Here is a 21,934-nt window from a genome sequence, read left to right as displayed (position 1 = left end):
AAATTAAATTTCCCAACCTGACAGGTAACTTTTAAAATGCTATGGTAGTGCCTAACATTTGCTGAGAGTTCTTAGGAAAAAGGCTTATACATTTTTCCTTTGTATTTAGATATAAAAAGTTTTCATCTAAAATATTTATATCAACTATAAGTACTATTACAAAGCATTCTTTTAATCACATAAATAATTTTGTAAATATACATAAAAATTGATTTTAAAATTCCTAACATGTGTGGCGCATTCTTTATCATATAAAGCCTTATTTTCACTCTATATTTCTTTGAATTACTTTATTTTTTTCTTTTTTTAAAAACAATTAAATTATGTTTTCCCAAGTGCTTTAACCTGGGGTTCATTTGTCCACCGTTTCCGCGTTGCCTTCGTGTCGAAAGCCGGCCAGCACGCATTTCCCCTCACTGCCAAAAAGCGTTCGACATTTAACACTTGTAAATTTCTTTCGCCGGCCGACTTGAACTTTTCTGGCGGCGTTTCGTGTTTGTTCCGAATGGAGCTGCGAGTCAGAGTCCTCCCGGTTTCGATTGGGGGATTGCATGGTAACCTGTCGTGATTCTTATTTTAATTTGCTTTGACTTGTGCGCCTTTTTCGGGAGGTTTCTCGCCGGCTCTCCGCATCGCCATTTGCCGACTTTCCTCGCCGACAGTTATTAGGCCTAAATGCAGAAGCGATGCGGCGATGTTCGGCTCATTAGCAGCGGGCCAAAAAGGTCCCTCCATTGGCAATTATCGTGAACCGTTTGCTGACGAACTTGGCCAAAGGCACCAGGAACCGTTAAGAATATATTTATGGGTTAATCTAACCAAATTACTGTACTTAGTAGAAGGATAATAAGCTTAACATTAATTCATAATAATTTTATTCAATATGGCTTGAAAAAGTTCAGTCTTAACCGTTACCATTTAAAAGCCCAAAAAATTACTTTAGCCTAAGCTTGTCCCGCCCAAAAATCGGGCCGAGAACATCTATCTGGGTTATAACTTAGCGCAAAGTTGGCCAAATCCGAGACATAAATTTCCAAACTTATCTATGCCGGCGGATCGTGAGCTTGTTGCGGTGTTTTGGGGGCTAGCAGCCCGTAGTTCGCAGTTCGCGGTTCGCGGCTCGGAGCTGACTACATCTGACAAGTGTTAATTGAATTCATGTCGCTGGTAATCATAATAATAATAACAATATCATGTTGTGCTCTCGGATCCCGATCCCGATCCCTCTCGACTCTGGAGCGCCCCGAGACATGCGCTTGCCGAGCTTTTGATGTCGGCTCTCGATGTCTTTCCATCCATTCCGTCCATTCTGTCTGCCCGGCATCGTTATAAATTACTCAATTAATGTCAGCGTTTATGTCAGAGCTCCGCCATATAGTCGAGCCGAACTGAACCGATCCGATCCTGGTCCGGGGGACTGGAGTTTGGGGTCTGAAGCCTGGCCAGAAGATAGGCACATGCAGATAGTACACATAGATATGACATGATAATGGGGCATGTTTAGTGGCTGTCGTCGGTTTAATTAAAAACGGCTTTATGCATAAAACAAAAAGCGCCCAGACTGGCTGACAAGTTGCGCAACTTGACACTTTGCAGCGTCGCCGGCGCTGGAGTGGCGGATGGTCTTGGATCGGGCGCAAGACGGGCTGTTCCCGGGCCCTTTGCGGCAAGTTCGTTGCCTAAGTCTTTTGTTTCGCTCGTCGCCAGTCGACACAAAAAACGTGCAAAATATGATTTTTTCGCTCGGTTTTAGCCTTTTTTCCCTTCCATCTTAATTTTTTTGATGGTGGATTTCGTTCGCAACTACTGCTGCTGAAAGCGAAATGTCAATTTTGTGACTGGATGGCTTTTGTCTCTTTTGACGCCCTCTCAATGGCGACGACGGCGGCGGGTCGAACACCCACACCCACGCCCTCGCCTCCTCCTCGGATTTATTGCACATGGAATACTCTTTAAAAATACCCTTTTAAAAATAATTTTAAAAAAAGGGCATACAAATATTACCAGAATTAATACATTAAATGTTTAAAAATTTAGGACATTTTAGCATGCCATGTATAAATTAAATGTTCATAATGTATAATGCTATTCATGCTATGTATAAATTATTACGTCACCTTTTCATTTTAAAAAGCATTATTTTTTAATTCTGCTTTTAAAAACTTATTAAAACATTTAAGGTATCATTAGCAAAAAAATCATAATCGATACTTTCTTAAATAATTATTTTATTTTAAATAATTAATGCACTCAAATGAACTTTTTCAAATAGAGCATTACCACTTCACATGGCTGACATTCAAGTGCTCCACAGATACTGGAAACTAATACGCGGCACGGGCATAATTAAATATTTTGCCTATCGCCTTTTGTGTGTTGTAATAAGATAAATCCGATTTGAGCTGTCTGCGGCAAGTGAGCAAAACAACAGGTTGCTCTGCAACAGATCGAATGTGCGGGTTGAACGCCCAATGGAGAACTAAAAGCGAGGCGCTAAAAGAACAATGTGTCATAGCTATATTCGTGGTATTTAAAAGAACACTGTATCTGTATCTGCGTTTTTTCTGCATATATATCTTTTTCGAGCACTTAGCGCGCTGACAAGTTGAAGCTTTGCGTGGAGCTCGGCTTTTGCCTCATGGGGCTTGGGGTCTCGGGTTTGGGGTTCCGACTTTTGGAGGCTCAGACACATTTGAGTTTTTTGATATGCGCTGTCTGTCGCCTGTTGACGGATTTGTGCTCTTGGTCCGGCTTTTGGCCCGGTGTGGGTGGCCCACACATGTGGCCAAAACCAGAGCTCGGTGCAATTGTTTCGCCGCCGGCGCCTCAGTGCCATATATCCACACATATACCCATATCCGAGGCCCGATTCGAAGCGGAGTCCACATTAAGTTTTCAAATTGCTTTTTTCTCGCTGCGGCGGTTAGATTAAGCTTATTTCCGTATTGAAGTTTCTGTTTCAGTTTCTGTTTCAGCTTTGCTTTGCGGTTTGAATTAATTAGCCGCCGCGAAAACAAAAGTCCCGGCCAGTTCTTTAGCATATTACGAGTGCAAAAGCCAATCTTTATGGCTCTCTATGTGTCTCTGTGCGGTCGAAGCCACAACGCCAACGCACTCGAATCTGAATTTGAATTTCATATCTCCAACCGAATCCGAAGTTAAGATCCCAGCGAGACAATGGTAATTATTAATAATGCAAATAATTATATCGATTCCATTTCAGGGGCGTTGTCTGCATGTGATTTGTTCAAAAGGTTCTCATTTTTTGTGTCGAATTCGTTCCTCGGTTCGCTTTGATCGGCTGGAAGTGTGGGAAAAAAGTTCTCATTTGGCTTTTGCCACTTGATGCTTTTTTTCGTTGGGTTCTGTGTCGGTTTCGCTTCGGTTTTTTGTTATGGCTAATTTGCCTGCGCTGCATTTTGGTTTCCTTTTGATTAATTTGACGTCGACGAGTGCACGGCATCGGATTTATGACTTGGCCAAGACGTATTTTCGGCCAGTTCCGCCGAAGTGTTGTGTGTGTGGCATGAGTTATGGACAGTCGGGATTGTCTTGCTCGTGGCTAATCATAGCTGTCAGCTGGCTAAGGAACCCCCTCGCCCCACATATGCAGTATTGCCGGGAGCGATGGAACCCGGCTAGAACTGGGACTTAGGAAGGCAATATTCTGATGGAAGTACAACATTTTTTATCCATACTATTTGTATTGAAATGTTGGGATGTTCTTATTATGATGATGATTAAGCGATTTCGTCAAAACAAGATTTCCAGGAGTGATATAAAGGTATCATACCATATAGTTTTAAAATATATTTTTATGATTGATATAACTTATTAATTCAAAATCAAAAAGATTACTATTTAACCAAATGTATTTAATTTTTAATAGTGTGGTTTAAATAAGATTTACATATGTGTTTAAATATTAAGTATGATTATTATACTATTACTATTAACTATGATTAGTATATTTGATTTGACATAATACTATATATATTCTCTTATTAAAAAAATTAATGTATTACGTTCTAAATTATGTCATATTTTACTAAGTTTATTTTCATTTTTCTCTGTTTACCTTTATTCATACAATACAAAATATTCACTAAACTACTTTCAAACCTCCAAACGATTCTATTATTTTCAATCTCCAATCCATTGCCCAATATGGCTAATCTAACCGAGAGCCCAAATCGATTGCCAAAACCCAGGCACGAGTGACTTGGCTTAAACGCTTTGTGTTGGCAGCATTTCAGAAACACAGCGATTAGATCTTAATACAGAAAATGGCGTTTACTCAACACACGATCGGCGGCCCGAGCTGGGAACAATCATAATTAAATATTAATTTACACTCGGCGCGTTAAGCAAACAACACGTACAGCTTAGTGGCCATAACACACAGCAACAACAACACTATTACTTATAGCCGATAAAAGCAACAACAATGCACATTGTCTATATGTACAGCTGCGGCGCCAGGTAATATTCCATAATTTGTTTCATGTGCCGATTGAAATTATTAAATATTAATGGCCAACGAGCTGGAAAAACGTGTCTTGAATATCTGAATTTAAATAATAATAATTTTGATCGGAAAAATGCATTTAAAAATGCATTTTGAGCGAACTTGGGGCGATCGAAGATTAATTAAACTGCCATGGCGAGGAAGCCGGGCCCAAAATTAGAAAAAGAACAGGGCGTGTGCTGCTGTGTTGGCCAACGGATAACTTGGCCTGAACCACCGACTGCCCGACTGCCAATTAAGCCAACTCTGCACGTAGCCGCAATAAACGAAACTCGAGCAAAGTGAAAAACACATTTTTCGGTTGTTTTTCGGTCTTTGATTTTTATATTTTTTCCTATTTTGTTTTTCGGCGGCCCATAAATTAGCGCTCTAAACGATTGCCTGGCACTTGTCACCAGGCCCCCGTCTAATTTAACCTTTGACCAAATGCCGCTACCACAGAGCCCCATGCGTTCCAAAGGGGCGTGGCACCTGGAGCCGCCGAAACGGCAGCACGCGCACTCAAAATCAAAATGAAAAAAAATCAGACTGTCCCTGTTCTGGCGAGTGCTGTCTGGCAAATGCAATATGACTTTCAAGTGGCAGCTCTATGGCGTGGTTTCCTAATAGACCAAAAAGCTACCGCGCGGCCAGCGATGTCGGAAGTATGGGTCTAAAAGACGAAGAGGGTGATGCTCTTTCAAAAAATTTTATCTTTGTTAAAGAGGAAATCAATGTCACCAGCATTATGCTAAATTGATTCTCTAAAAATCACTATATTCATAATCCTGTGTTAGAAAATGTGGACTTAGAATAAAAAAAATCTGAAGAGCCTTTATAAGAATTTATAAAAAAGAAGGTACAATTTAAACCATCTTTTAAAAGAAAAATACAATTTAAACCATTTTTTAAAAGAAAAATTAAAATGTAGCACATTAGAAAAAACGTTCACAAACTCACAGAGGTATCCCACTTCAAAATCGAGATGCAATAACGTAAGTTATGGAATCTGGAAGTCCACTTTTGGGTTCCCATTCTGAAAGCCTTTGGAAATACGGAAAAATCGAACATAAAAATGGGTTCAAAATATGGTCCCCTTTAAAAAGAAAAAAAAATCGGTGTCCAAAAACTAAAGTTATGAAACCTGAAAGGGCAGTTTTTGGGTTCCCATTCTGAAATCCATTGGAAATACGGAAAAATCTATCATGAAAATGGGTTAAAATCATGACCCTCTTTAAAATGAAAAATTTGGAATGCAGAAATTTAAAAAAATCAACCACAAATTCATAGAGGTATCCCACTTCAAAATCGGTGTCCAAAAACTCAAGTTATGGAATCTAGAAGTGCACTTTTTGGGTTCCCATTCTGAAAGCCATTGGAAATACGGAAAAATCGATCATGAAAATGGGTTTAAAATATGACCCTCTTTAAAAAGAAAAACTGGAATGTAGATTATTAGGGAACTCAACCACAAACTCATAGAGGTATCCCACTTTAAAATCGGAGTCCTAAAAATCAAGCTATGGAATCTGGAAGTGGAGTTTTTGGGTTATAAGGAAAAATCGAACATGAAAATGTGTGAAAAATATGACCCTCTTTAAAAAGAAAAATTTGAATGTAGAATATTAAAGAATTCAACCACAAACTCATAGAGGTATCCCACTTCAAAATCGGGATCCGATAACTCAAGTTATTGATTCTACAAGTGCAGTTTGGGGTACCCATACTAAAAGCCTTGAAAAATTCGGAAAAATCGAACATGAAAAGGGGCTAACATTGTTACATTTTTTTAAAATAGAAATTTGATTGCAGTATATTAGAAAATTCAAACTCATAGAGGTATCCCAATTCAAATTCGGGATCCAATAACTGAAGTTATGCGGTAGTTTTGGGCTTACAAAAATCTGAAGAGCCATTATTATTACTTTCATAAAATGTTATTATGAAAATATGCTTAATATCGTTTAAGTTATTTTCTTAAAAAAGTATTGACTAAGTCTTCCCAGAATTCCGTCATCCCCAAGATCTCTTAAAGGGTAAACAACTTATGAACAAAAAGTAAACTGGAAGTTGTAGAGCGTTAGAAACTGCGTGGACGGCATTTATAATAATGCGAGTGAGTTGAGCGGTTCGCCGGAGATCCAGATGGGGATGCCGGGTGGGTGGGGCCGTCTTTTCGCTATATAAAGTAAGGTGCGGCTGTTCTGCAGAGCGGAAAAGCGGCAACTGGAAAACGCGTTTAATTGAGCCTGGCCTGGCTGCCCACTAGCGCCATCTAGCTGCGTGCGGCTGCACCAAGAGCCGGCTTTGTTGACTTTTTGTTGTTTCGCCTCGAAAAAAACAACCGAAAACAAAAATCGATGATTCATCGCTTGGTTTGTTGTTTTGAGTGGATTTCGCCAACTGCAACAGACCCACAAAAATACTAGACTGTTGGCGCTTGCCGCCTGCTGCTGTTGTTGATGTTGCTAGTTGCTGGTGGTAGTGTTGCTGGTTGCAGTGTTGCTGGTTGCTGGTTGCCGGTGACGCAGTCGCAGTTGCAGTTGCAATTGCAGCTGCGCCAATTCTCCTCCGGTTTGCCGTTTGCATTTCGGCGCTTTACGTTCAAAACAATTATTATTCTGGCAATTAATTTTGATTTAAGCACCGATTTTCAATACATTTCTATACATATAAATGGCTTCATATATATGGACGGTTTTCCTCGGTTTTTGTTGTTGCTTTCCTGTAACCCCCCATTGAGTCTCATTGACGGTTGAATGTCTCGATTTCTGTGGATTTTTGTTTAGACTGTTGCGATAAATAAACGACACCTACAAAGCTTTTCCGAGATTGCATCTTTTAGTTTGCGATGCGATTTGAGCGTTCGTCCAAAGATAAAGTTAGAGATATGGAAAAGACGTTCGTTTTCAGAGAGAGGATGATATAATATGGAAAATACAAGACTTGGGTAAAAATAAAACGGATTTAACACTTTGCTCTTGTTAGTTTTTTTGTTTTTTTATTTAAAAAAAATTAAAATTAGATACATGCAAGTAAATGGCTACCTTCACCATATTTACAAAGCTTAAATCATAAGGTTAAATTAAAATAAATTATAAGATTAAATTATAAGTTGATATGGGTATACATATATGTGGGGTTTATTCTCTGGCACCTTTTTGATTTGTACACGAATGAGTTTTAACAACGATTTATAATACAAGGAATTGTCAACGAAAACAATCTAAGACTAAGCTCTCAACTGCGATATGAGTACTGGAATAATTTAGCGAGTATAACTAACAATAAATATTTCTGATATACTAGGGACCCTAAGAGGCAATAAAATTGCCCTGACTAATTTTTGGCACTGACTTTCCCTGACTTTGGCTAAACTGACTTAGGTTATAGGGGTTATGGGTTAGGGATATTTAATAGATGACCTGCGGGGGAGGAATAGGATAGTCCCCGCCCTCCTCCTCCTCACCGTTGCTGCTGCCCACACTGCCGGCATAGTAAACCTGGTGAGGATTGTGACCCTCCTCGTAGCCCTGGAGGTGCTGCTGGAGCTGCTGCTGGTCGAAGCCACCTGCTGACCCACTGGGACCTCCTCCACCCTGCTCATTTTGGCAGCCAGTTTGAAGGTGCTTGGCCAGCAGGGACATGCGCGAAAAGGACTTGGTGCAGGTGGGGCAGGAGTACTTCTTCACATCCGAGTGGGTCTGCATGTGGGCACGGAGATTGGACCTATCGGCGAAGGCTCGATTGCAGTGCTGGCAGCTGAAGGGCTTCTCCCCCGTGTGGGTGCGGATGTGACCCTGGAGCAGCCAGGGTCGCGAGAAGGCCTTGCCGCAAATGGGGCACTTGCAGGGCAGCGTATGGGTCCTAATGTGCATCTTGAGAGCTCCCAAGGACACATAGGTCTTGTCGCAGTTCTTGCAGCTAAACACCTTCTTCACCTGGTTGCCTTCCGCCGAAGGACAGTGGAACTGCTGGTGCTTGGACAGACCCGAATAGGTAGAATAGCTCTTTCCGCAATCCTGGCAATGATATCTTGGTACTCCCACTGGCTTCTGCATGCTCTGCGCCGATGCTGCATTGGCTGCCTGGATCAAGGCCGAAGCCTGATCCGTGCAGAACTCGGTTTGATCCACTATGGCACCTGATCCTCCAGGCTGACTCCTGATGATCTTGTACTCTGTGCTCTCGTAGGCATGTGTTTGCTGATGCTTAACCAATCCTGCATAGGTGGCATAGCACTTGTTGCACTGCTGGCACTGGTAGTACAGATCATTGCTGCTCTTGATCTTCAGCTGGTTGAGGTCCTGGTTCTCCTGATCCTCCTCCATGTCCTGCGGAGGTGGAGGATGCTGCTGGGGAGCCATGTGCTGCATGCTGAGCAAAGCTCTGGCCACATTCTGCAGATTCATATTCTCACTTAGGACCCTCCTCTGGGTCACCGAGAGATCTTCGGGTTCGGCCAGAGGAGTGGGGGGTGGATAGTACATTTGGGGTGGGGGAACCGGAGCTATCTCTTCCTTAATAGTCTGCATTTTCATACAATCCTCATACTCGGCTATGCTCTTGAGTAGGTTATTATTGTAGTTTCGTAGGGGAAAATGCTCCTGCTCAGTGGGTTCCACTTTGATAATGGTGTTTGGATTAGCTTCTCTGGCATAGCCTAGGGGGATTTGCTGTTCTGGCTCCGGTTCCGGTTCCATAACCTCCTCCTCCGGCGGCAACTCGAATTCTCCGTAGCCTAGGCGAGCCAGACTCTTGGCGATTTCCTCGCGGGTAAAAACATCGGGAAAAGCCCGCGCTATCTCTCGGGTTTCCTCCCAAATCCGACGAGCCAACTGCTCTTTGGTCTGACTCATGGCGGCATCGAAGCGGCGTCTCAGCTCCGTAGGAACTGTTTGGGGTTCCGGCTCCGCCTTGGCCATCCAATGGGGTTCCAATGGAACTGCAGCTGAGGCCACACTCAAATCGACGGGTCCTTCATCTATAGAATTAAGTACAAAGTTAGTATAGTTCATGTAGTTATTAGTTATAAGTTCAAACCCACCATGACTTAAGTGATCCTCTGGGCAGGACTCCTCCACCATTATCGGACGCTTCTTGAGCGGACAGCGGCTGTACTTGAGTTTATCCATATTTGTTTCGTAGGTATTCCTTATGATCACTTATCACCGATCACAGATCTATACTGTATGTATTTAATACCGATCCTTGAACTTAAATCACTGCTCACTCATTTGCTTTTGCCACACGCGTCTCGATCGCTTGGAGTTCCTTGCTCGAATGATGCAAGCCGGCAAGGATCTGTTTGGTTTTATAGACTCCCGATCAACCCCCTGGCAGGATGATGAGGATCAACCCCCTGGGCAAAAAGGATCTTGGCGACTACCTACTTCCGATGTTGCCCGGGATTCTGTAAATCCACCCCGAACCACGAGCCACAGATCCATTCAGCGATCGAGCCACACAGCTGTGCGTTCATTGAACGCAGATACAGCTGCAGATCGGGCAGATCGGGGGTACCATGCCATACCTATGCCATATAGAGAGGGAGGCATCTGGAAGGGAGAGGAACAAATCAGTGTGTAAAAAGCGAGCACGTGCCACAGGGCTCTCTCTTTTCTGTCTCTCGGCGATCGCCACCAGCTGCCTCTCTGGTTGAGCTCGTATTTCCCCTGATTTTCGATGGTGTGAGTGAGCGGCAGCTGGTGGCGAGCTTACTATATACCCGATCAAGTTTATTTATAAACCTCTTTCGGGCCCGCCTCGCACGATCGCTTTCCTATGTAAACCCCATGGCGGGTATCTCTCTCTTTGGGAGCAGGTGAGCTTGCTCTTTGGAGCCCCGTTAAGAGAAGCTTCGTGTTGGGAGACCCCACAAATCTCCACACTCTCTCCGCTCTTTGGGGGCTCTCATGTTCCAGCTCTCAATCGTCCCACAATCTTAAGAGATCGCTTTCTGGGGTCTTCAGGGGATCTTTCAGGTATCGTTTGACTAAGCTGCTTATTGGCCTAATGTTCACTTTTCATCTAATGTTTAGCTTGGCTCAATACGATCACATTTTCCGCTGACTGAACTCTACAAGTGATCCATAAGACTTTCCAGATCTTTGATTTAAGTAAATAATCCCCAAAACTCTCAAAAGCAATTATAGTCAAATATCTTCAAATAAGTTTATTAATATGAAAATATTTCCCATTAAACCAAAGCATTATAATTTTAATATTCCATTCCTATTTGTAAAGTTTTCCAGGGGTGATTGGTATTAATAAGCTGAGAATCAATTTGTATGAATATTTATTTTAATATTTGTTAAACTTACAATGGCATCAATAAATATTAAAATATTATTAGCAGTATACAGAATTTTTAAAAGATTTATTTTATTAAACAAAGCCATTATATAACCGATTACTTTCTATATAAAAATCTATATGCTTTATGCAGCAGAAGAGACTAAATGCAGCCGTAATATTTTTTAAAGCATAAGCAATAGCTAAATTTTTTTTTATATATTGCAGAAACAAAGCTCTTCTTTTACTGAAATAGTACCCCTGCTGTTCCATTTGCGTAACCATGCCAAAACCTTTAAACGAAATCCGCACTTAGCTTTCCAATTGATCTTTATCGATGCGATCCTCTTCGGCGGGCAGCTGTGTAGGATCAGCACGTGACATTGGCCCCGCCATCAAATCGAGCCAAACAACAATGCAATGTACCCACTCAGACGTCCAAAAATATTAATCACCAGGACAAACAGCGCGCAGATCTGAGGTAAATCAACCTTTCCCGGAGCATTGTTCCGGTCCTCCTCCTCCTCCTCGCAAATAGGTGCACTCGGTAGAAACAAACCCCTAACGGCCATGAAATTTCAATTCCCCGATATTAAAGCATTTCGCCATCTGGCAGAAACCTCCAATCCACCCCAAAAGGGGCATGTGCCCGGGCAGTTACCTGGCTTTTTTCCGATCGGCGCTACATAAGTGCCTTGGAATGCGCCAAAAGAGAGAGGTTCGTGCAAATCTACCTGGCGCAGTTGTCCCACCCCAAAATCCACAGCATCACCAGACAACCTTCGGCGGAATAATGCCGGTGATGGTATGGTTATGGTATCGTTATGGTGGTGGAACTGCAGTTTTGGACGTTACTTTCCGGGCCAACCCCTCGTTGAGCGTCTTGCAAGGCGACGCACCACCGATCCTCGTCCATTCCCACATCTGCCGACTGTGACACGTACCACAAGGAACTGATTTCGTCTTGGTCCTGATTATTCCTATACCAAGGGTATTTGGCGCCAAAATCCTGTAACGAACCGGTGTGCTCAGCTGGGCGAGATCTATTTTTAAATACGTGATCATTGTAACGTTAACAATAAGAAACGATCTGCGATGGTATATTGAAAAGTGAATTTGAATTTTAATTAACTGCAGTCGGAATTGTGAAGCCATCAAAGGTATTAATGGTTCTTTGATGCATCACTGATCTTACGTAATGATTTATTTAGGAATGAATACATACAAATACTAATTCTATTGAGATCCACAGAATTTTAAAAAATCATTAAAAGGATGATATATTCTCAGCAAACTTCTTTGCCTTTTAAAACATTATAAACTCAAATTGTAATATAATGATATACCTGAATCCAAGCTTAAATTTATTTTAAATCAATAAAAATCGTCTTAAAAAGTTCTTAGTAAGTTCTTCTTTTAAGAAGTCCAATACTTAAAATTTATTAAAATGATATGCATGTATGTACTAAAATTTTTTATATCTCTGGCTATTTGACTTAAATGTGTTTTTAAAAACCCTTTAAAACCTCTTGAATTTCAATAGGAGACATATTTTGATTGGGGAGTTAAGGAGAGTTTTTCCATATACCTCCTGCCGCGAAGTATCTAATCCATCACCTTGACCCTTCTGCACAGCTCAATCAATCTCAGCTCTACAGTTTCATCTGCCGATGATCGTTCGATTCCATTTTCACCTTCTGCATGGTCAGCCCACCAAGACCTCTGCAAGCCGGCAACAATGTGGATAGTGTCATCAAACCCTGGAAGAAAAGCCGGAGGAAAGCTAACTGCACATCACCTGGCAGGTAAACCGCAAAGGCTAACTGTCCTACACAGATTTCCACTGCTCCACAGCTGAGTGCCTCACTTCAAAGTGTCAAACGGCCGCACAGAGTCGCATAATGAAGTGCAAAATGTCATTAATTTGCCGCCGTCAAGGTGGCAAGCCAGCGAGTATCTGGGGATCGGGGCATCCGAGTATCTGGCTATCTGCTGGATGCAGCTGCGCTCGGGAGCGGACAAAAGAAAGTCGGCAGAAATGCAGAAATCCAAAACGAATCCGATCCAGGCCGCTTGTCCCACAGCCACACGCCGACTTTTGTCTCACATTGTCACGAGCTGAAGGTTTTTCAAGCCACTGAGCAGACAATGCGGGTGAAATACAAGAAAAATGCGACGACGACGTCGCCCAGACCGCGCTGCAATCAAAACAAGATCTTAGAACTATTGGCGCCTGATATGGCGGGGGAAGTGCCCCAAGATCCCCACAAGAATCCCCGAGTCCAGGTCAGCAAGCATAAACGCCGCTTTTGAAATCCGATATTATTATCTGGCCGGAGAACACGGTAACGGTAATTATAATCGAATAAAAGCAGACAACAGTCTGAAGCTTCCGACGCCGCATAAATTAGCCGACTCGGGAGTTCGAGTCTAAGAAAATAGAAGCTACGTCTATAATTCAAACTAATTTGTTTTATTGACAGCGTGTGCGCTTCGCGTTCTGTGCGATAAGAGACCCTCCACGAACACACTCACAAATTGGTCAATTATGTGGGGTCCGAAACTAAAACTTAAACCAAATCCCAAGTCCCGGGGCTCTAAGGCGTGTTTCATTAGTCCAAGTGACAATAAATTAAGTTTCGACTTCATCGCCGCTAATTAAAATGCGCTCTTGAGATATTAATATGCTGGGAAGAAGCTTAGTTGCTAGTCATTGTGGTTAGGGGACACGGAAAAGAAAATATATATCATAGATTTAATATTTTTATATGATCAATGATTCCTTTCATGGTTTAGTGATTTCTAAATAAGAAATATTCAAAATATATTTAAATGATACATTTAAGATCTATTATTTTTTTCAGTATCTAATTTCAATGATATCCACATTTCTTTTCGTGTAGCTATAAAGTTGGTTTTTTTGGACCAATATGATCTATTATGATCCTGAGATGATTCCTTTCATGGTTCAGTGATTTCTAAAGAATATATATGCAAATTATGTCCTAAAGATACATTTATGATTCATTATTTTTATTAGTATTTAACTTCAATGCTGGCCACATTTCTTTTTGTGTATCCATAAAGTTGGTTTTTTTGGACCACCCGCCTGGCTTTGAAAAGATAGATCGATCCACTGATCGGTAGCTTTGGCGCTCTCATCTCCAACTAATAATCACCAGCGAGCTTGTGATTTTATTTTCATAAATGAATCACGATAATAAATTGTTTATGTTTCTTCGGTTCTTCATGGGAAAAAAAGATTAGCATCAGCGTTTATGTTAATGCAATGTTGAGACATCATAAAAATGAAATATTTGCCGCCTTATTAGTTGCCAAGCGAACAAATTTGGCAAAGCTGAATCACTTGCAAATATGTTTGCATATCCGAACATCTTGAGATTATTTGGTGGGGTGCTTAATTTAATTTACTTATCAATGGCAAACATCCTTTGCGGTTTTCTTCCGACAAATTGAAGGGCAAGCTGAAGTTCAAGTTCGTTATCGAATGGTTGGGATTAATTTACTCGGCAGGTACAGGAAAAAGACACTCCATTGAGATAATATTGCAAAACCATATGTTTGCATATAAGAAATTATTTTCTTAAGAAATAAAAAAGGTAATTTCAAGAACACATAAAAAATATATTTATTTAAAACTGAAATATATTATTACAATACAATAAAAATTCTTGCTTTCGCTTTTCAAACATTTTTCCACCTGGATTTTATTACTCACGGAACATATATGGTATCTAATTTAATGGCCCAGCCACACCTATTTATTTAACTGAAGAGGAACCCCCATATGCAGGCCAATCAATTAGGTCCCATTGAGTATCTAATATGGAATATAACTATTCCATTATGTAGTGCGAATGTTCCCATGACAAAAACAATTTACACTTGCAGGGACGGTGAGAAAAGCAGTTGAGGAGGAGGAGGACTTCATCTGGCTGGGGTGGTGGTCAGGTTCGGGTCCGCAGCTTCTCCCTGCAGGATTCTGACCGATAAATAACTTACCCACGCTCAGCGAAATACGGGTTCCGTTCGGATTTCGTTGCAGGACTAAGGGATGATCCTTGGGCAGGAATTATTTGTTATTGGAATCACGTGACAAGTTGCTGGCGAACGGACGTCGAGGGGGTTGCCACCGCCACTGGGAACCCGAAACAGAAATCATCCCACGGGATTCAATTTATGCGTGTTTGAATGTTTTTGATTGCGCGCTGCTAATTCAAATAAAATTCGACTGCTCCTGCAGTTTTCCTCGATTCTTTTTCATTTTTTTTTTTGTGGCGAGCAGGAAGGAGTCAAGTTGCGTGCTGGTGGTTCGGATGGATTGATGGTGGTTGAGGTGGTTCAGCTGGTGGTGCTCCTGCAATTTCAGCTTTGCTTTTGTTTTCGTGTTTTTGTGGGCTCTCGGCTATTGTAATCCAATGCTTGGGGGTGCATCAATTCGGTTGACAGCTTTCGCATGTTTTTCTTTTTTTTATTATTTTTATTCCCTTGCCATAATGAAGTCAAAAGCATTTGCTTGCCCGAGGGATTCGTAATTAAACAAATTAAGTGCAGCAGAAAACTCTTCGGGTTGGGTTCCATATTTTTGCTGCCAAAAATCGGTGTCGGAAAAACGGCAGCAAATGTCTCACTAATTATTACAAATGATATTCGATTTATATTTTATGCTAATTTAGGGCGCAGCAGCATATTCGAGCTGTCGGCATTGTATTTACATAAATTTGAGCTATGAAAATGTTTGAAATTATTGCCGCTATATGGCAGGGAATTTCCCTCACCCATGCACCTGAACCGAAGCCCAGAAGTCGGTCTATAAATACGGCTGGGGCCGTATAATTGATTTATGGCCAATGGATTGCCGCACGCCCAAAATCTCCAAAATGAGCCGAGGGGTCGCAGTGGCTCCTAAATTTAGACGCAGCTAAAACAACTAATTTAGCTGGATTCTCCTCAGCGTGTTCTTCAGTTTTGTCACGTTCACGGGCAAATGTTTGGCATGATCATGGGGCCATCTTCTGGTTTTTCCCCCTGAAGAACGTGTCCGTTTGTTTGTTTTCGGGGAGTGAGCGTCTGTCGCAGGCACTGTCACAATTGACACTGACAATGCGGCAGGTACACGATCCCACCTCATTCTATTGTATCCCCACTTCGTCGGCTACTGTCCCATCGGATCTTGGGGATCCGTCCGGAGACGTGCCGTTAAGTTGTCAGTGGGTGGGACTTCGATTTCCATGTCTGCCAGCTCCACAGTTCCACATCTCCAGTTGCACTTCCAGAGCAGGCGCAGCGAAAGATTAATTGAACGTGCGCCGGCGAGTTATTAATCTTGTCGAGCTTAGCGGCCCGGGATGCAGTGAGAACAAAGTTTAGAATATGCTAATGAAGTATCCCAAATTTTATTGCTCTTAATAGAACACATTTGATATATCAAACGGTTTTTTATTGGTCCAGCTAAGTAAAACAATAAATAGGTAAACATACGTTTTCATATTTTTAAATTTCAATTCAGATCAGAACTGATTGGAACTTTAAAAAAACAATATATTTTGAGTTCGGAACATACATGTTTATAGAGATTTTAGTATTGATTAGACAATTTAAGTGTGAGTTCATGAAAATATGATATAAAATATGATAATATTTCCATTCTTTTGAATTTTTTCGGCAAAAAGATCGTTGTTTTTTCCAACAACGTAAAATAATAAAGTATCATTGAAAAATCACCTGATGCTGTATACATTTTTTAAAAGGAAATTTGATTTCAGTTTGTTCAAAACTTAATCTTCAAAGACGCTGTACAACTATTAGCTATACTTAAAAATCCTATTACAAGATTTAAAATACCATTACTATAAAAACAATCAATTCTAATTTTTCTCCGTGCACCCAATATATTTTTTCTCCGTGTGCCACTGGCGATTGTTTCTAAAATATTGTGTGCACTTCCCTGGCTGCGGTGTCAGCTAATGGGACCCGCCACTTGAGCCTTGATTATCCATCCACATATATGTGGATACATATATGCAGCTGCCGCTCTCTCCGCTTTCGTTCTCGGTTTTTTCGTTGGGTCCCCTAATTTGTTTATGACTCTGATAATGCAATTTTTTACTTGCAACGATCGGGGGCAGCAATAACATAAATATATTCACTGATCTGCTGGGAGCAATTACCGGGTGAGCCATATTTTGTCACTTTTTTTATGCCGGGTGAAAGTTGAGGCATTTTTATGGCAGAACATAATTTGGGTACTGCAAGATAGCCCAGATCGCAGACTGAGGATCGCCGAATTGCTATTTCATGGAAATCGATATCCGTTCGATCTTAATTCGACCTGCTTGGGTTGGGTTGGTCGGTTTATTTGCTCCCGAAACCGAACAATGCCCAGTCATAGACTCCGGTCCCCACACCCCAAAAAAATAAAAAGACTGACAATATTGCGTAGCGATGAGCACATGCCAGAGAACTTGCCACAATAACTGCGCAGCTGCTCGACGATTTCGGTTTCGTGATTTCACAAGGCAACGCAATCCAGTCCCAACCCCCTCCAAATTCACCCAAAACAAGAAAGGAAGGTGGTTCCTAAAGACCGAAGTTATACATACCCTTGCAACCTCTTTGATCCAGTAAGAAATGATAAGAATCAATTTTAGCATTTATAGAAATCTGTTATTTCATTAAAGTATAGCACTGAAACTTGCCCAGTTTACCTACAAATGATAAAATTAAATTCAAATTAATTCAACTGTATATGTATACGTATTATTTGGTCTTTCAAATAGATAGAAATTTTGGTTATACCCCCTGTTATAGAAAGGGTCTATAAAAAGTAACGTCTTCGTCGAAAACTCACAATAGACGCAACTGCCGATCGAAAATGGCGCACTGAAGGTATACGTTTTAACACCTTGAGTCGCAAATCCAAAGATAGCTAGCGAAAGGAATCACCACCGATTTTGGAACCGGATTGTCACGGGGGAAGTTTTCGATTTCTGTGGAAGAGAACACCTGGATGCGAATCGGCGGGCTCTAAGGTGCACGGTCAGCGATAAAGAGGCGCAAGTTTCCACTATTTTGACGCACCGGTGTCTGCCACAGAAAATCACAAGGGGTGAATGCTACACTGTAATAATAAATATTAAAACATTTTAATTAATATATTATATTCATAATATATTCTAGATACATTTGAATCCTTTGAAATATATACAAATGTCGCTTTGTTCGATTACTGTGGTAAAACAAATGTTTACCTCTCTGCATTTCGTAGTGCCTCTTAATTTTATTAAATAAAATAGCTAGCATTTTTAACTTTTTCATATTCATTTCTGAATTTTTTCTGTGTATTATGTATGGTGTGTCATGGGCAAACACATAATATCATATCAGTTCGGCTTCCTTTGGCAAATGCTTATGCAAATAAGCCAGAAACTGAACGATCCGGACGAACACTTGCGTCATCCGCAGTTCATAAACATTCAATTGGATCGGAATGGATCGGTTCGGTTCGGATCCAAACGAAAAGGGTTGTCAGAGGAAGTGCACACCTTGCTCCATTAGCATAGAATTAACCCCGCCAACTGCGAGATTGAGATTCCCACAGTGCCGCGGACTTGTTTATTAACATGTGACAATTATGCTAAATACATTAACCCTAACCCAACCCTTAGCCTTGTTATGATTTTCACTTTTCCGAGACTGCAACTCGAGAACGCAAACCCATCCCAAACCGGATGCAATCAAGGATCAAGGGCAAGAGCTCTTGGAATATGCAAATTTAATTTGCCACCGACCGTGTAAATTACACTTGGACATGCCGCGATCCGGATAACACCTGGGCATCGGAAGGAAGAGGTTCCCGAGTGCCAGAAAAGGGAAACGGGAAGTTGGGATCTCATTAATGCGAAGATGTTTCCCACAGTACTTAGCTGTTTTATATGGGGATACTTTCAGGTAACTGCCCTTGGGGAGATTACAGATCCGCGATGTGAAATATATGCATTTTTGAATTGAAATCAACCAAGAACCTATTTACTTATTATAGTTTTCTAGACCTTATTAAACACCGTCACGAAGCTCTTGGTTTATAAAAATTAAAGAAAGATATAAATATAAATTTTAAATAGAACGTATAAAAATATAATTATAATATGTAATGTAATAACTTATATAATAAAATATAATTTTTGCTTAATTTGAAAAATAACATGACTTGACTCAGTACATTAGTATCTTTAATCACATTTTGGATAAAATTCTTATAGGCAGTACCTTGCCTCTATTTTTTTCTTCTTTGGTTAAATTAAAAAAATCAAGCTGCCTCCCCAACTGAAATTAAACAAGATGGGCTGGCGCATTTCCACGCGCTCGGATCGGTCCAACAACACGGATCTCATGGAGGGACCCACTCCCCGGCATTCCTTGCTATCCGGGAGATACAAACAGAGTTTCGCCTACTTGACTCTTAGGACTCGCATGCCGGGTATTATGCAGCAGGTTATCATGAGGGTAACAGGCGATGTTCCGGATCTGGTGATCAAATATGGTGAAGAGGTGCGCAAGGACGTGAAGCAGATAGTGGATGCTATAGAACGCCTGAAGATGGAACTGAATCGGGATAGGCAGTTCCTGTTATTTCACGGTGCTGAGCCGGATAAAGCCGAGTGGAATGCCTTCCTGACGGAGATGCCACGCCCTAAGAGATCCTTCTTTCGCGCCTGCTGGCTGCACGCCGAGTGCTACCTGTACCGGAGGATCTTTTCCTTCTTCGAGAACAGTCGCTTCCTGCACACCTACGACTGCTTCGATCACTTGAAGCAGGAGGATCTAATGATCAGCGATGCGGCCATGAGAGCTCTGGCCCGAGCCACTCGATCATTGCCCAAGAGCTATGATGTTTTCAGCAAGCTTCTGAGGATCAATCTCTGGGGCAATCACTTTGAAATGCAACTGGGTGCCTTCAATTTCGACGAGGATGACGACCAGAACGATATCAATGTTCTGGCCAAGGTGGCCGACATCGATAGGATCCTCCTGGTAAATGACACGGCGTTGATCTGGAACTGCCTGATGAAGAACGTCAAGTCGAACGAGGATCGCGTTGTGGACTTCATCTGCGACAATGGAGGTTTAGAGTTCTTCACCGACATGCTGCTGCTGGAATATATGGTGGATAATAAGCTGGCCACCCAGGTTAGGGTCCATGTCAAGGCCATTCCCTGGTATATATCCGATGTTACTCGGCAGGATGTCGACTGGACCATGAAGTATCTGATCGAGCACAGGGATGAGCTGCTTTCGACGGTGGGGAAAAAGTGGGCAAAGCTCATGAGTTCCGAAAAGATCGTCATTGCACCAACCTCTTATTTCTGGACAGGACCGCAGCCCTATTTCGTGATGGTGGAATCGGATCTGGAGCTCTATCGCATGCTAACCACCTCAAGATTGGCAATCTTCAAGGGCGATCTGAACTATAGAAAGCTAATGGGCGATTATATCTGGGATTCGGCGGAGGAGTTCATCACCTGCCTGAGGGGCTTCAGACCCACAAATATATGTGCCCTGCGCTCCGTAAAATGCGAGGTGGTTTGTGGACTGCCCGAGGGTCTGGCCGATGCCCTCCTGAGGGCCGATCACAACTGGATGATCTCCGGGAACTATGGCGTTATCCAGTACACCGACTCCCTGAAGTGTTGCTGTGCCTTACCGGGTCAGGAGGATCCCCGTCGAGATGATCAGGGAACGGCACTGGTGGCGGCCCAATCGCAGAGGTCGACGCTGCTGATAACTCCCAGCGGATAAATGGATGCGAATTTGTCAGTCGGAAATCGAATGGCCTCGTTACACCCACTCGGAGTTGGAATCGCTGCCAGTGCTGCCAAAAACGCCCAAGGATGGCCAATTGCCGCTTGACTAATGCTGTTGGTTTTATAGATGGGGCGCACATGCGCACCCATTTGTCCCGACGACTACCAATTTGGAAATGGAAAGTTGCCACAGTGTGGCTACAAGTTGCCAAAGGCAAGGCAGAAAAAAAAATATGAAAATTAAAGATGTGCTGATTAAATTGATTGTATTTCAAGATAAAATTTGTCACAGAACTACTGGCAGTAAAAGTGGGTCTTTTTTACGGATAAAGGTTTTTTGAATGACTTAAAATATTTTGTAAAAAGCTTGTCAAACAATATGATATAAAAAAAATCACATTTCATTTGTATTTACTAAATAATTTGAAAACATTTCAAGCATGACTAATTGGAACTCAATGGAATAACTACACATTTAATCGGCAATATAAAATTGGTTGAAAATTGTTTCCATTTTCTCTTGACTTCACTTTCTCCTTAGTTAGGCAATCATTTCAATTGTTTGCAATATCTTTTGTAAGGAAAATATTATTGCTCTTATCGGATAAGATTAAAGAACTTTCCCAGGCTTATTTTCCATAACTTTTTCAGGCCATTGCACCTCAATAAGTGCCTTATCAATGGGAGTCCAAGATTGTTGCATTTGATCTGGTATCATGCAGAGCTTTCCCAGAAATTTTGAGAACTTACCAAAAGTTACGACTAATTGCAAGAATGCTCCTTTTTAGTCCTGCTCGATCAAATTAAATTATTTTACTTGATTGCCCCTTTCAAGTGATCAAATCTGCAAAAGCAGCGATCCAGAAATATTGTAAAATCAAATGAACATTCTCACAGCCATTAAGAAGGTAAATTTTGAAAAGAGCAACATGAGACCGCCGAATTCCGGTGCACATTTTCCGCCGTAGATCAGGTACAGTTTCCGAAAAATCGCTGGCGATTAATCATCAGTATAGCAATGTTTGAGAACTCGACTGATTTATTTTCCCACCAAAAACCGAAAGCCACCCTGCCGTCAAACGGGATTTAGTTTTACTGCGCAGCTGCAGGACAACATACAGCAAATACCATATAGCATTGTAGCTTCGATAGCAACAGCCTGCTGCTGGGTGGCATGGGGTGGGTTATACGTAGGGTTTGTCCTTGAAGGCACCCGGTGTTTAGGTTGTTTTGGGTGTTCGGTGCTCGGTAAATGGTGAATGGTGAATGGTACCCGACACCAGGTTGCTCTCGAGCGACGCCTCTTCAG

At 41.7% G+C, this 21,934-nt stretch overlaps 3 protein-coding genes across 3 annotated transcripts; 1 reads left to right on the top strand and 2 right to left on the bottom strand.

Annotated features, from left to right (window-relative positions):
* Window positions 1-321: 321 nt before the first annotated feature.
* On the bottom strand, window positions 322-553 carry LOC119547553. Its single transcript, XM_037854452.1, is given in 2 exon segments — window positions 322-519; window positions 521-553. Coding segments are annotated over 2 exon segments (231 nt in total).
* Window positions 554-7,920: 7,367 nt separating this feature from the next.
* LOC119547552 (oocyte zinc finger protein XlCOF8.4) lies at window positions 7,921-9,642 on the bottom strand. Its single transcript, XM_037854451.1, has 2 exons — window positions 9,555-9,642; window positions 7,921-9,491 (listed from the first exon to the last, which is right to left on the bottom strand). Exons 1-2 carry the CDS (start codon window positions 9,640-9,642, stop codon window positions 7,921-7,923), a joined length of 1,659 nt encoding a protein of 552 aa, XP_037710379.1.
* A 9,415-nt stretch (window positions 9,643-19,057) lies between these two features.
* LOC119547325 (damage-control phosphatase ARMT1) lies at window positions 19,058-20,923 on the top strand. The gene has a single exon (XM_037854126.1). It carries the CDS (start codon window positions 19,163-19,165, stop codon window positions 20,618-20,620), a length of 1,458 nt encoding a protein of 485 aa, XP_037710054.1. The 5' UTR covers window positions 19,058-19,162; the 3' UTR covers window positions 20,621-20,923.
* The last annotated feature ends 1,011 nt before the right edge of the window (window positions 20,924-21,934 follow it).

Source organism: Drosophila subpulchrella, chromosome 2L, assembly GCF_014743375.2.
Source record: "Drosophila subpulchrella strain 33 F10 #4 breed RU33 chromosome 2L, RU_Dsub_v1.1 Primary Assembly, whole genome shotgun sequence".
Taxonomy (NCBI): domain Eukaryota; kingdom Metazoa; phylum Arthropoda; class Insecta; order Diptera; family Drosophilidae; genus Drosophila; species Drosophila subpulchrella.
This window is presented reverse-complemented; position numbering and strand designations above follow the sequence as displayed.